General features: G+C 37.0%; 1 protein-coding gene across 1 annotated transcript in view; it reads right to left on the bottom strand.

Annotated features, from left to right (window-relative positions):
• Positions 1 to 15,182, bottom strand: part of C20H5orf34 (chromosome 20 C5orf34 homolog) — a 30,868-nt gene that overhangs the window by 4,418 nt on the left and 11,268 nt on the right. Inside the window, exons 7-12 of the mRNA XM_027520158.1 lie at positions 10,493 to 10,616; positions 6,569 to 6,660; positions 5,610 to 5,679; positions 4,790 to 4,960; positions 4,263 to 4,357; positions 2,625 to 2,723 (exon numbers count right to left, since the gene is read on the bottom strand). Of these exons, the coding sequence (XP_027375959.1) occupies positions 2,625 to 2,723; positions 4,263 to 4,357; positions 4,790 to 4,960; positions 5,610 to 5,679; positions 6,569 to 6,660; positions 10,493 to 10,616 (651 nt within the window). The remainder of the gene's footprint in view (positions 1 to 2,624; positions 2,724 to 4,262; positions 4,358 to 4,789; positions 4,961 to 5,609; positions 5,680 to 6,568; positions 6,661 to 10,492; positions 10,617 to 15,182) is intronic.

Here is a 15,182-nt window from a genome sequence, read left to right as displayed (position 1 = left end):
CACAACTGAGGATGCACTCAAGCATGAGTGAGGCAAGTGAATAGAAATCCTCCATCCCAAGGACTTCTGAATTCAGTATCGAGGTTGGAAGGTAATGAGCCTTTCTGGTATAACTCAGTACTGATCTGGCATACCTTCTACTTTCCTCCACAAGGTTTACTCAAACTTTAAAAAACTACTAAAATCTCATCACTGCTATGAAAGAAATGCTCTCTCCTTTGAATTCCTATACTATTATGTTAATTAATCATAAATTTCTTTGTAATGCCTTTTCTTGATCAATTTAACTTTTAAATCTTCACACCTAGATAGTTTCTTTGGAGGAGAAGGGATCTTACACATACAGTAAGACCTCATTTATATGGAACTTTTAGGGAATGGGTGGTCTCTAGAGCTAACTTTTTATACAACTGAATTAGGTGTCCAAACATAACTATTTTCTATTAAATTTCTTCTGGAATAGACTAATCATTTCATTGTTTTCTTAAACGAAGCATACTAAACATTCTTTTCTCTTTGGCTTGAAGGGTTAACATGAACACTGACTCTCACCATGTTCCATAGAAACAGGCACTGGCAACCAGTATTGGGTAGAAGGCTGAATGTGTACAAATCCAGGAGAACCTTTTATGTGTATGTTGCCTATTCCCTCATCACTAGATGAAACGTGAGCACTGGCACACAACTAGAAAATAGTGTAACTGTACTAGCTCTCTGCAAAATTAACGAGGACATTCACGTCTAAAACGTCTCTCTATTCAGTCACTAGAAAAGTCTTTTCACAGTTCACAAAAGGGTAAAAGACTTGTCTGCTTTACTGACTTTATTATATACAATGGACCTTGTCAGCCTGCACTCTTCCCTTGTACTCCAGCCTATGGATGGAGAATAAGAGAAATATATCATCATTTTAAGTATCTGTAGTAAAGACTTGGATGTGACTTACTCTAAAATCTGCTGACTCTTCATCATTGCAAAACACACACTCCCTCCACCCTTTCACACATGAGAAGCATTTTCTGGGTGTAAGCAACAACACAAACTACCTTTAAGGCTGTTGCTCATACGATAAGCCAATCTCTTATGAGATATCTCCTATTTTTGACAAGTATCCTTATTAAAAAGTCGAACCAGTAAGCTAATAATAGAAGTTGAGTTGGAAAAAAAATACTGAAATACAATTTAGGTAGTTGTTTATTATGTGACCTCTTCTCTTCCTTCAACCCTTTCACTTTTATAAGAAAACAAGAATCACAGTGCAGACGTCTTAGGCTTTGCGAGGGGAATGGAGCTGTTGCACGCACTGTGCTTCCCTTCCCCACTCCTCAATTTCTTGTCTCCCCTCTGCTCTGCATTGCTTCCACCCATAGCTGCTTTCACCAATCTGTACTTCTCTCAACTGCTCAATTCTCAGTTTGTCTTGACAGCTACCCTCTTCTAAGCTTTCATACAAAAAGGCTAACGTTTTATAAATTTTGACAGCTAAGCAATAATGAAGTAACCAATTTTATAGCCATGCACAATTTCCCTTTCTTCCCAACCATATTTTTTGCTACCTATTGAGGCAACTTTTCTGTTCCTACATAGCTGAAGAGATGGACCAAAGCTGAATCCTTAAGATATCTGGGTATTCAAATAACATCCACTGATTTGATTGTACCTCTTTCTCTAAGTAACTCAGGAAAACGTTATCACCTTAATGTTTATATTTTTCACCACACTATGCTAAGTACCTTACAACTTAAGTTTATTTTTTGGCCACACCACATGGCATGTGGGATCCTCTTCAACCAGGGACTGAGCCCACACACCCTGCAGTGGGAAGCATGGTGTCTTCCACTACTGGATGGCCAGGCAAGTCCACAACTGACTTAAATTTAAAGCTTCCTAAATTTTTCCTGGTATCCTCCTTTTGTAATGTACCCACAGTGACAATGACTTTCCCAAGATTCTTTGTTTTTGTCATTTTTTCCCCATATAGGAACTTACAATTCTCTGAAGTCTGAATTCCCCTTATAAGATCTATTCCTATCCATCAAGGTCACACTATACCCAAGAAACAAGTGTCTGCTCCACAAAAACGTCTTACTGTCTCCACAAGCCAAAATATCCTTTTTCATTTCTACACTTGCTTCCGCTCTAAATGTCTTAACTCCTTCAAAGCCCAGTTCCAGTCCTCTGCACACAGAAAGGTAAGCAGGAGGGACTGAAATCTTGCTTTATTTGTTGATTTGTCAATTAATTTGAGGGAGACAATTAATATAATAGAAATTATTTAAAAATCAAGTTTTTCTGAAAGCTTGTTAGTCAACATTTTATTTCCTTTAATATTACTAAAAAAAAAAAAAAACTCTAAAGTTTTCTATAAAGTATCCAGGATGAATTTTTTACACTAAGAGTCACCCATTTTGATATGAAGTTTTCAATGCAGTTTTCTGATCTTTAGATGAAACATACTATGATGAAATGTAATAAATGAGATATCCTATTAAAGATAAATTATTGTCAAGATTTAAGCTATCAAAAAAAATCATACTGGTTAAATATATTTAAGAGAAAGTTTTCTTGGGGAGAGGATTAGTTGGCTCTTCTACACAGATTAAGTTTAAAATAAATATAAATACCAGCTTTCTTCAGGAACAGAAGATGAAGGATGTATGGGTATTTCTTGCTGACTAATCTGGGTCAGCCTTCTGCACCATGATATTACTGTTGTCACATATCTAGATTGAACACATTAAGAGAGATGTTTGAAAAATGAAAATGTAGAATATTTATAAAAATCTTCAAAAAATTATTAATTTGGGGAAAAAATTCTAAAGTAGGGCTATTTGAAAATTTGTTTTCATTGGTAAAAGAAAAAGGCCAGTTTTTCTCATTCATCAGAAATGATTTACATTCATGATTAATAAAAATGAGATTTAAGAATCAGAACAAAGGTAACACTTAGATTTAATTCCAAGTTCAAATGCCTAAATTCTCTTTTTAGTTTCTAAAGTAAAATGAGTTTCATTAAATTTTATCACAAAAATATCTCTATATACATGACTAAGTGAGTATTTACTTTCTAAAATTTAAACCAGAACACACCTATTAACACACACACACATTCATAATTATATATAACTCACTGGATATACAAAGTAAGTATCAAGTTCAATAAAATGAATGATCTGGAATGACTGGCTGAAATAAACAGTATGCTTGCTAAATACAAATTTGCTTATCTTTTGAGGCAAATTATTCAAACTACCAATAAATGTTGGAGCATTTAAATTAAAATGCAATAAATCCCAACAGGAAAATAAATTAAGAGGTAAAACAGCAGTTGTTTTGTGAGGATCCTCAAGTAAAACTGCTGACATGTCAAGAACATCACAAGAAGAATGATTATTATAACAAATTCCATAAGCCAAAAAAGAAAAAGCACACTCATGAAAAAGCTGACTTCAATAATCTTCTCCATTAAAAAAAATTAATTTATTTATTTATCTGCTCTTAGTTTGCAGCATGTGGGTTCTAGTTCCCTGACCAGGTATCAAACCCAGGTCCCCTGCGTTGGAAGCACAGAGCCTTAGCCACTGGCCCACCATGGAACCCCTAATCTTCTCCATTTAAGAATAATCATCAGCTAGTTTATTTCTCTTTATAGAAATATACGTAAGTTTAGCTATTTGTGGCTGTAAACTTTATTTCAAATCAGTTAGCAGATTAATGGGCTTCCCAGGTGGCACAGCGGTTAAGAATCCACCTGCCAATGCAGGAGATGCAGGAGATATGGGATAGATCCCATCCAGAGTAGGATATAGCAACCCACATCAGTATTCTTGTCTGGAAAATTCCATGGACAGAGGAGTCTGGAGGGTTACAGTCCATGGGGTGGCAAAGGGTCGGACACAACTGAGCATGCACACACTATGGGATTAATTAGTTAATTCGTTAACACGGCTGACCACAGTCCAACCTCCATAGCAAGCCAGTTGTAACATATTTATTTTGAAAAATCACTAGAATACAGATGGAAATGATTAAAGCTGATCTGATCTATTTAGTTATGCTAGAGGACAATATAATTGTAAATTCTGAAACCTGCTGAAATGACTTCAAGCCACATGGAAAAACTAAAAGTATATATATAATATTTAAATGTTTATATGCTTCCTCTTGGTCTAAAACTAAGTTAAATAATATAAATGCTTCCTCCATCTAAAAGGAAGTTATTTACTAACATGAAGTTATTTTTTTTAATTGTTTTTCAGTACCTTTCATATGGTCTGGGATGTTGAATTTGAATTAACTGATTTTGTCCATCAGGAAAAGTTAACTTACACCAACCTAAGGTGAGACCTCGATTTACCTGAGGAAACAAGCAGGAAAGGTAAGTTTTATTATTCTAGAACTGAAAAACAAAACAAAACCTCCTTACTTAATTTTCAATTAAAATAAGTAGATGAATCATTAAAACTTTATTTTGACTAACTTAAAAGTTATATTTTACAAGGGATATGGATATTATTTAATCACCACTCTTATATAGGTAATTATCAAAAGAACAAAAATACTAATCCTTTTCTCTATAATGAAGTTATCTTTATAAAAATGAGGATTTGTCATACCTTTCTGATTTTTGATGGGAAATCCAATGAGCTTAGTAAAGCCTCTTGACAGATTTTATACTTCAAAAAATAAACTGAGATAGTGTAGAGAACATCATGTTTTCTTTGTACTATTTCCACAGATTAAAAAAAAAAACTGATAAAAGAGAGATTTCAGCCTGAAGTATAATTACCTGTCTCTTTTCAATAAAAGAGCCAAAATTCCAATTCAGGGTTAAAGTAATGCCATCTAAAAAGATAGCATGTACTTTGTCATCTGAGTACGCAAGAAATCTTCCCACACCAGGCACGAACGATTCTCTCAAAAGCAAAGGCAGTACACTGCTGTCATTTATTCCAGGCACCTAAAACCAGAAAATAAAAACAGCAGGAAACAGAGTTATGCACTAACAAGACTGAAATGATAAATGAACTCTGAGGCAACTTCAGATTCTCATTCAGAAGTTGAATATTGCAGAATCCTTAGACATGTTCTGACTTTTCCGGAAGTGGCTATCCAAGAGTCCATTATGAGCAGATTAAGTTCTAGTATCTTTGGAAAGTCACCATTCTGCTAAACTTTATATAGAAAACAGACAAAGAATAGGAACTACAGCAACACAGAGATTTATAATAAAAGTAGTATAAATACAGAAATCAAGGTCTGAGAATCACTTCCTCCAAGTCAACATTTAAAAAAAAAACTTACTTTTACAGTTATGAACATAGAGTAGTGTAATATGTTTTAAAAGAACTGTTTTTACCTACTTCAAATCCAATCAACTCCCCTGCCCTTCCCCCTCTACTAAGAAAGAAGAAACAAAAACAAACTATATACAGTAAAAGCATAATGCAACAGGCATTTTGTAGTGTTTATTAAGTGGATTTTTTAATAAACCAGTACTCATGTGACAAAGAATTTCTCACATGACTTGGATGAAAGTAATTTGAACTTATAAGTATGTACACAAATAACAAAATGATTAAAAATATCTTGCTTTTAAAATAAGATACCATTTTCCAGCAGCATACACGGTAGTTATGGCTTAAAGAGAGCCTCATCTTGGCACAATGCTGAAGAATTCTGTGAACAAGAAAAATACTTAGACATTTGCAAATATTGTCGTTTTCCAATTCTAGCAACCCATTCTCACTGCTATAGAACTTGAGGCAAGTAACTCATTTCCACAAAAATATGTTTGGACCTCTTTTCTTCCTTAAGCCCCTAAAAGGAATCTACTTATTGTTGCTTCTCTTTGTGCTAATCTTACACAGTTAAGGTTATTCCTCTAATTTTTGGCAATGAAAAGAATCCAAATGGAGAGAATTTTCAGAATTTGCTCTTTTTAAGAAGTGACAGACGCACAGCACGTGAAAGGTATGGTATAGACCAAGGGTGGCGGGGATGTGAATCAACTTCCCTGGAAAATCAAATGACCAATTCCGCTCCTTCAAATCTACTTTGGAAGTTGCTTAGACATAAGTCTATAAAAACAATTTAGTTGAACAATCCGCTTTCATCCCTCTAGGCACCACAGACTGATTAATTAATTAAAAAACACATGAGCCAGAGAACCAAACTACAGTTCGTCTTCTGTTCACTCTCAGAAATCAAGATCGCTTCTAGGACAATGAAGAAATATGACGATTTAGAAGTATCATCACACCTTCAGCTTGATCCCAAGGGACAACAACGATGCCTCCAGCACCCAGAGAAAAGGCACATGTTTTCTACTAGCGGTTGCTCACCACATATGGATATTTCTCCATATTTAACTTCAAAGCCAGAAGTGCTCTTACAATGACATCGTGAACACTTTATTTTATAAATGATGAGACCAGAAAAGCTGACAGATTTTACTAAAGACATTTCCGCTATACCTATCAATTCTTAACCTTATCCTAAGCACTAGAAAATGCATCATGTTTCTCAGACATACAACACCAAATTTAGCTGAACAGGAAGCACTTACCTGGTTGCCTGTTTAATTAGAGAACACACAGAAAACGGACTTCCTGGCCTATCTGGAGGAAGGTTATTTACTGCGTAAGTTTTCTCTTCTCTCTGAAAATTAGTTTAAAATTAAAAAACAAACAAACAAACACCTCAATAATGAAATTTGGCCATTATTACTTAACTATTTTTTTCTTGAAATATTTATCTACATAGTGACAAGGCAAGCAATTATTTTAACTTAATCAAAAACCCATAAAAGGTAAATTTTAAAGGTATTTTATGATGCTTTTCTACTTTCCCAATTTTTTTAAAGTCTAAAATTCCTCCTATCAAAAGTCATCTTATATAAAAAATATAGTCTAATAGCCTATAACTTACTGCTCAATTTAAATCTTGGCTATACTCAAATTAACAAATTAATTTCCCTGTACATTAATAGGAAACCTACTATATAAGTGCCCTTTTCTCTTTAGATACACCCAAAAGACTATTGTATAAGCTTACAGAACTATTTTAATTGAATGACTATACCATTTTGTCATTAAAAATTTTTTTTTATTTATTCGATTGAACCGGGTCTTTGTCACTGCAGGCAGGATCTTTAGTTGCAGCATGAGTGATCTAGTTTCCTGACCAGGGATCAAACTCTGCACTGGGAGCACAGGAGTCTTAGCTACTGGACCACCAGAGACGTTCCCATTTTGTTGTATTTTATTAATGGAAGAACAACTGCTAGCTTGTGTAAGATAATATTCTTTACAGGCTCAATTTCTTGAATTAGAAAAAAATGTTTTTTGTTATTCCTCTGAATAAATAAATATCACAACAGCAACAAGTAACATTTATTAAACAGATACTATGTGCTGGGTGCTATGCTATGTAGTTTGCAAAGGATCATCTCATTTACTCCTCAAAAAAAGCATGAGAGATATGAACCTAATGCTGGAGGGCGAAGTAGCAGTAGAGACCTGAACTAAACCACAAGAGAATGTAGCTCATACTTTACTATCAGTGAGAGAAGATGGGCTTTGAAGTCAGAGCTGGATTCATTTCACAGGTGTGCCACTCACTAAACTACAGTGATGGGCAGGTTAGACAAACTTTTGTTAAGCCTCAGTGTCCACAACCTACGAAACAGGAATACTACCTACAATCCAGACTGTTCCAAGAATTAATGAAATAATGCATTTACAAAGCACCGGGACAGAATTTAGTCTACAGTAGGTAGTCAAAAAACAGTCTCCTCATTTATCCTGGTCTATAGACTTGAGTATCTAAGTCTCTACTGGATATCACAAAGACATTTCAGCTTCAACATATCAAAAATGAAATTACCTTCACTTCATAATCTGCATTTTTTCCCCTGCTTCTTGATTTTCATTATAATCTCAATAGTTTTATACTTAATGTTGGTCTGCCCGGCTAGAATGGAGTTCCGTGAAGGCAGGGGCTTTATCTGTTTGCTGACTTCAATGTGTGCTGTGCTTAGTTGCTCAGCCATGTCTGACTCTTTGTGACCCCCTGGATTGCAGCCCGCCAGGCTCCTTTGTCCGTGGGGATTCTCCAGGCAAGAATACTGGAGTGGGTTTCCACGCCCTCCTCCAAGGGATCTTCCCAACCTCAGCATCTATTAGCCAATTTCACTTAATACTGTCAAGTTGGCCCTCATGAAGGCTGTAAATTGATTGATGAGAGCACCCCTTTCCACACACCCTTGCTGGCAGTAGATATTATCAACCTTTTGACAATTTGATGAGTGAAAAATGTTATATCATTGTTATCTTAATTTGCATTACTTTGATGCAAGTAGTAAAGTTGAACATGTTTTCAAATACTATGGGTTACACAGCACAACCATTCTTATCCTTTACTCATCCTCTATTAGGTTTTTTTTTGGTCTTACACTTAGCCTTTTAATCCATCTGGAATTTATTTTGGAGTGTGTGTTCAAGTAAGGAACAAACAATTTTACTCCAAAAGGAAAGCCAGCTGTTTCTAGATCTTTTCACTCAAGTAGACGGAGAAGAGTGAATGTGTTGTACACAGGGGTCTGAGATGTGAACCCAAAGCAGTCCACCACAAAGGCACAACTTGTCTGGAAGTTCTGTTTTACCCCCAGGACACATGCTGCTATTCCATGATATATTTGCTTCATTATAAAAATTATCAGCCCCTCCCTATGATCAGATCAGATCATTCGCTCAGTCGTGTCCGACCCTTTGTGACCCCATGAATCGCAGCACGCCAGGCCTCCCTGTCCATCACTAACTCCCGGAGTTCACTCAGACTCACGTCCATCGAGTCAGTGATGCCATCCAGCCATCTCATCCTCTGTCGTCCCCTTCTCCTCCTGCCCCCAATCCCTCCCAGCATCAGAGTCTTTTCCAATGAGTCAACTCTTTGCATGAGGTGGCCAAAGTACTGGAGTTTCAGCTTTAGCATCATTCCTTCCAATGATTCCTCCCTATGATACCTCTGAGTAAAACTGAAGCTCCAGGAAGATATTCTGTATTTATCTTGTAGTTTTTTGAACTCTGATAGATGAAGTCAGAAGGTAGATATTTATGCGTACACTCTATGTGCCCGTTGATTATCTCATGCACTATATGTGCGCATACACAAACACACGTACTGCTGGTCATGCTTTCATCTCATCTGCCCATGTGCCTACTGACTGACTACTAGACTGTGGACTCTTGAAGACAGGAGCTCTTTGTCTCCACCCAGTGCTTAGAAGTATCCTTCAAAAATTCAATTAGTATTTACTGAATAAATACTTTCCTATAAATAGACTTCAGGAGGGAATCTGCTCTAATATACAGTAAAATATTTATGAGTGAAATGATTTGAGGTATTTACTTAAAAATAAACAGGGAGTAGAAGGGGCAGCGGGAAGTACAGATGGAGCATGCTGGGTAATGGGTCATGAAGGTCAGTTACACTTGTCTTTCTACTTTTGTATATATTTGAAATTTTCCCTAGTTAAAAAAAAGAAAAAAAAATCTGCTTAAGTTTTAATTCTTCTCCATAGCAATCTAACCACTCAAATACTCCACTCTGTAAGAGACAGAAAACATATTATATTCCATCCTGCAAAGCAAAGCTGTGTGATACTATGGTGATCCTTATAAAAGGGTGGATTTCAAGTGTCAGACTGGGAACAAGTAAATTTAATTAACAAAATTTCCACATGATGATATTTTGGCCTGATATATTAAATGTATCATGTTGTGTTTTAGTGTTTTCAATGACAGAACAATTCTGTTCAACTTTCTAACTGTTCATAAAGATTTAAGAGTTAAGAAGTGTTTTAAATACCTGTGGTGGGGGGAAAAAAGAATGTGCTTCTTAATGTGCAAATATTAATTCAAAGAAGTATCTGTCCATCTGTCCTAAGTTGTGTTCAACTCTTTGCAACCCCATGGACTGCAGCCCACCAGGCTCTTCTATCCATGGGATTCTCCAGGCAACAATAATGGAGTGGGTTACCATTTCCTTCTCCAGGAGATCTTCCTGACCCAGGGATCGAACCTGTGTCTCTTACGTCTCCTGCACTGGCAGATGGGTTCTTTACCACTAGCGGCATCTGGGGAGCCCTCAAAGAAATGTACTGATTCAAATATCACTCGTTTCAGTGTTTCCATTTGATGAGGTCTATGGCAAAAGAATTACTGGTAGTAAAATTATATTAATTCTCTAGACTAAGAAGTAGTAGCAAGAAATGCTATAAAAGATCACAGTTCCCATATACATATTCAGCATTATTTGGAAACAGCTATCTATCAAAAATCTTCTTGGACCTCCCTGGTGGTCCAGTGATTAAGACCCCTTGTTTCCACTGCAGGGGGCATAGGTTCAATCCCTGTTTGGGGAAGTTTCCCATGCACACACTGTGGCCAAAAAGAGAAAAAAAATCTTCTTGATCTTATTGACAACATACCTCTTCTGATTCTTCTCGAATGGAATAATATGTAAAATAGTTCCCCAAATAAGCTCCTTCTGATTTGAAAACAGATCCATCTCCAGGATAAATCTCTATTGAGTTCATATGTTTATGGGTAAGTCTAGGGAAAAGAAATAATCATTAAAAAATTTTTTTCTTATTGAGATTAAAACATACATGAAGGCAATTTATAGAAGTCAGGCATCTTATCATCCTGGTATTCCACGGACAGTCATGGTGGCTGGCACAGTACAGTCACCAAAGCAATGCCTACTGCATAGGAGTTAAATATGACAACTCTAGAACCTAAAAATAATATTATTCTGTAATAATGAAACTAGTAGAATCAATACCTGATGAATCAGATTAGCTATATGTAAATGGAGCCACCCTAAAAGAAGGTGACTGACTGTACCTGGAGCAGCCAGGTACAATAAAGGTATTGGGTATATAATGTATAAAAACTCAAGCCAAGTCAATTTATTGAAACATGTATAAAGAATATATTATCAGAAGTGGGTGGATTTAGGTCCCATTTGTTTATTTTTATTTCCATTACGCTAGAAGGTGGATCCAAAAAGATATTGCTGTGATTTACATCAAGAGTGTTCTGCCTATATTTTCCTCTAGGAGTTTTATAGTATATGGTCTTACATTTAGGTCTCTCAATCCATTTTGAGTTATTTTGTATACGGTGTTAGAGAATGTTCTAAGTTCATTCTTTTACATGTTTTCTAGCACCACTTCTTGAAGAAGTGTCTCTTCCATTGCACAGTCTTGCCTTCTTTGTCATAGATTAATTCACCATAGATGCTTAAGTTCATTTCTGGGCTTTCTATGTATTCTAGTGATCTATGTATCTGTTTTTGTCGGTACCATACTGCTTTGATTATTGTAGCTTTGTGGTATAGTCTGAAGTCAGGAAGCCTGATTCCTCCAGTTCTGTTTTTCTTTCTCAAGATTGTTTTGGCTATTTGGTGTCTTTTGTATTTCCATACAAATTTTAAAATTATTTGTTCTAGTTGTGAAAAATGCCATTGTTAATTTGATAGGGATTACACTGAATCTGTAGATTGTCTTGGGTAGTACAGACATTTTAACAATGTTGATTTTTTAAATTCAAGAACATGTTTGTGTCATCTTCAAATTCTTTCATTCAGTGTCTTATAGTTTTCAGAGCACAGGTCTTCTGTCTCTTTCAGTTCAGTTCAGTCACTCAGTTGTGTCCGACTCTTTGAGACCCCATGAATCACAGCACGCCAGGCCTCCCTGTCCATCACCAACTCCCAGAGTTCACCCAAACTGATGTCCATCAAGTCGGTGATGCCATCCAGCCATCTCATCCTCTGTCGTCCCCTTCTCCTTCTGTCCCCAATTCCTCCCTGTTGGGAACTGGCGTGAGGCACTCTGCCCATGACAAAGGTCATGAGGAAGGAGGCTCGACATACGCAAAGGCGGGATCGAGCCTCAGGAGTCCCCCTGGAAATCCTTGAGCATCTACCCCCATAACCAGAGCCTGCCTACTTTACTACTTTGTGCTCTTACCAACACCTCTGACTTTACGGGGGGCTGTCCCCCACCACCTCTTTCAGAGAAGGAGTTAACTTAGAGCTCCAGTTAATAATAATTCCTGGGCGTGATAAGAGTGTTTTAACCTACAAACTCCTCTGAAGGTTCTCTAGCCTGCCTGACAGGCTTGTCCGGCCACATGTGATTGCTCACAGCCTCCCAACTGTGAGAGGCACGAGATGCTTTAAACCTTCTAAAAACAGGTTCCTTAGAAAAGTTAGAAAACTATTAGTATAAGTATAGTGGGCTGATTAGAAATTGTATTGGTGAAGGGTTTTTCATTTGTTGAGCCAATGTTTGTTGCTAAGTCTCCATATCCCCTGCCCTTACACACATTAATGAATATATAGAAGAAATAAGTATTAACCTTTGATATTAATCACATTAGACCTTAGGCTAAGTAAATTCTTTCCTTAACTAAAACCCACTACACCCTTACCCTATAGGAATGTAACTTTATTTGGGTGGTGTCTGTTTTAAGAATAATCACCCCTGGAGAAATAAGTGTCCTGGTTGACTGACCGCTGTCACAAGGAGAGGGTCATAAATTGTCAGCAGGTCCCCTGGCCAGAAGATGATGTAACACCCCTAAGACCTCTGTATACATTTGTATGACGCACCTGACTTTGATAAAAGTCAGGACTGCTGACCCCATGTGACTTTTGCATAACATCTCAGTGTATAAAAGTAGACCATGGAAAATAAAGAATTGGGATCAGTTTCTCGAAATACTGGTCTCCCCATGTCGCTCTCTCTCTCACTCTGGCTGAGTCTCCATCTGGAGCACGGAACCCGCCACGCTTACTAATTATGCCTCGGCTTCTAAGATCCGACCGGGGAGGCCTCAGTGTCTCCTCTCCTTCGGGAGAACGGAAGGACGCCTGCGGCCTACGTAAGTGGTGCAAACTTCTTGTCTTGAAGTTTTATTGGTCTCCCGCGTAAACCAAGCTACTCAGCCTCTTTTCTCCACTGAATTTTCCTGCTGAGCTATCCTCATTCTATTACTCTTTACATCTCTAATTAATATCTAATTGAAGCTATTGTATCCTGATCCTCACCGACGCCGTCCCCACTTCAAATACCCTGGATCAGCCGGGGCTGGACCCTGGCACCTCCCAGCATTAGGGTCTTTTCCAACCAGTCAACTCTTAGCATGAAGTGGAGTTTCAGCCTCAGCATCAGGCCTTCCAACGAACACCCAGTACTAATCTCCTTCATAATGGACTGGTTGGATCTCCTTGCAGTCCAAGGGACTCTCAAGAGTCTTCTCAAACACCACAGTTCAAAAGCATCAATTCTTCGGCACTCAGCTTTCTTCACAGTCCAACTCTCACATCCATACATGACCACTGGAAAAACCATAGCCTTGACTAGATGGACCTTTGTTGGCAAAGTAATGTCTCTGCTTTTGAATATGCTATCTAGGTTGGTCATAACTTTCCTTCCAAGGAGTGTCTTTTAATTTCATGGCTGCAATCACCATCTGCAGTGATTTTGGAGCCCCCAAAATAAAGTCTGACACTGTTTCTACTGTTTCCCCTTCTATTTCCCATGAAGTGATGGGACTTAGGTAGGTTTATTCCTAGGTTTATTCTTTTTGATGTGATGATAAATGGGATTGTTTCCTTAACTTTTCTAAATGAAATTTCTCTAAACCTAATTAAACATAAAAGGTTTGCAGAGCAAAGGAAATCATAACCAAAATGAAAAGACAATCTATGGACTGGGAGAAAATATTTGAAAATGATGCTACTGACAAGAGATTAATCTCCAAAATATACTAACAGTTCATGCAGCTCAATACCAAAAAAATAAATAACCCAATCAAAAATGGGCAGATCTAAGTAGACATTTCTCCAAAGAAGACATACAGATGGCCAAGAGGCACATGAGAAAATGCTCAAGATTGCTAATTATTAAAGAAATGCAAAACTATAATGAGATATTACCTCACAGCAGTCAGAATGGTCATTATTTAAAAAATGACCACAAATAACAAATGTTGGCAAGGATGTGGAGCAAAGGAACCCTTATACAATGTTGGTGGAAATGTAAATTGGTACAGCCATTATGCAGAACTGTGCAGTGATTCCTTCAAAAACTAAAAGTAGAGTTACCATATGATACAACAATCCCACTCCTGGGCACGTGTCCCAGGAAAAAAGATAAACACACCCCAATGTTCCATGCAACACTATTACAATAGCCAAAACATGGAAGCAACCTAAAAGTCCATCTACAGATGAATGGATAAAGATGCGATCTACCTGTCTATGTATATACAATGGAATGTTCTTGGAGAAGGCAATGGCCACCCACTCCGGTACTCTTGCCTGGAAAATCCCACGGATGGAGGAGCCTGTAGGCTGCAGTCCATGGGGTCACTCAGTCATAAAACAGAATGAAATACTGCCATGTGCAGCAACATGGATGGACCTAGAGAGTACCATACTAAGTGACATAAGTCAGACAGAGAAAGCAAATGCCATAGTTTTTTCACCTGTATGTGAAATCTGAAAAAGAAAAAAAGATAAAAAGGGACTTATTTATGAAACAGAAATAGACATAGACACAGACATAGAAATAGACACAGACATAGAAAACAAATTTATGGTTACCAAAGGGGAAAGAATCAAGGGGGTGGATAAATTAGGAGTTTAGGACTAATAGATACAAACTACTATAATAAAATAGATAACCAACAGGGACCTATTGTATAGCACAGGGAACTACACCGAATATTTTATAATAAACTATAAGGGAAAAGAATCTGAAAAAGAAAAAATATATACATACTAAAGTATACTGAATCACTTTACAGTACACCTGAAACTAACGTAACATTGTAAACCAACTGTACTTCAATAAAATTATTTTAATAAACTTTTTTTTAAAAAAAAGAGAGAAGGGGGTGGGTTTTCATGCAGGAAAAGGAGAACCCAAAAGAAAAAAACTTCACAAATTTCTTCTAGCATTATTTACAGAAGTGAAACTCTGAATCTAGCCAACACTAAGTACTCCAGTCACTAGAGGTATACTTTGTGGTAGAATAGGGATAATTCTATAGAATAGTTTAGATACGGAGGAGATGGTCAGTGAATATTTGCTGCATGAATGA

The sequence above is a fragment of the Bos indicus x Bos taurus genome, chromosome 20 (assembly GCF_003369695.1).
Source record: "Bos indicus x Bos taurus breed Angus x Brahman F1 hybrid chromosome 20, Bos_hybrid_MaternalHap_v2.0, whole genome shotgun sequence".
Taxonomy (NCBI): Eukaryota; Metazoa; Chordata; class Mammalia; order Artiodactyla; family Bovidae; genus Bos; species Bos indicus x Bos taurus.
Note: the sequence above shows the minus strand (reverse complement) of the source record. Positions and strands in the feature narration are given on the sequence as shown.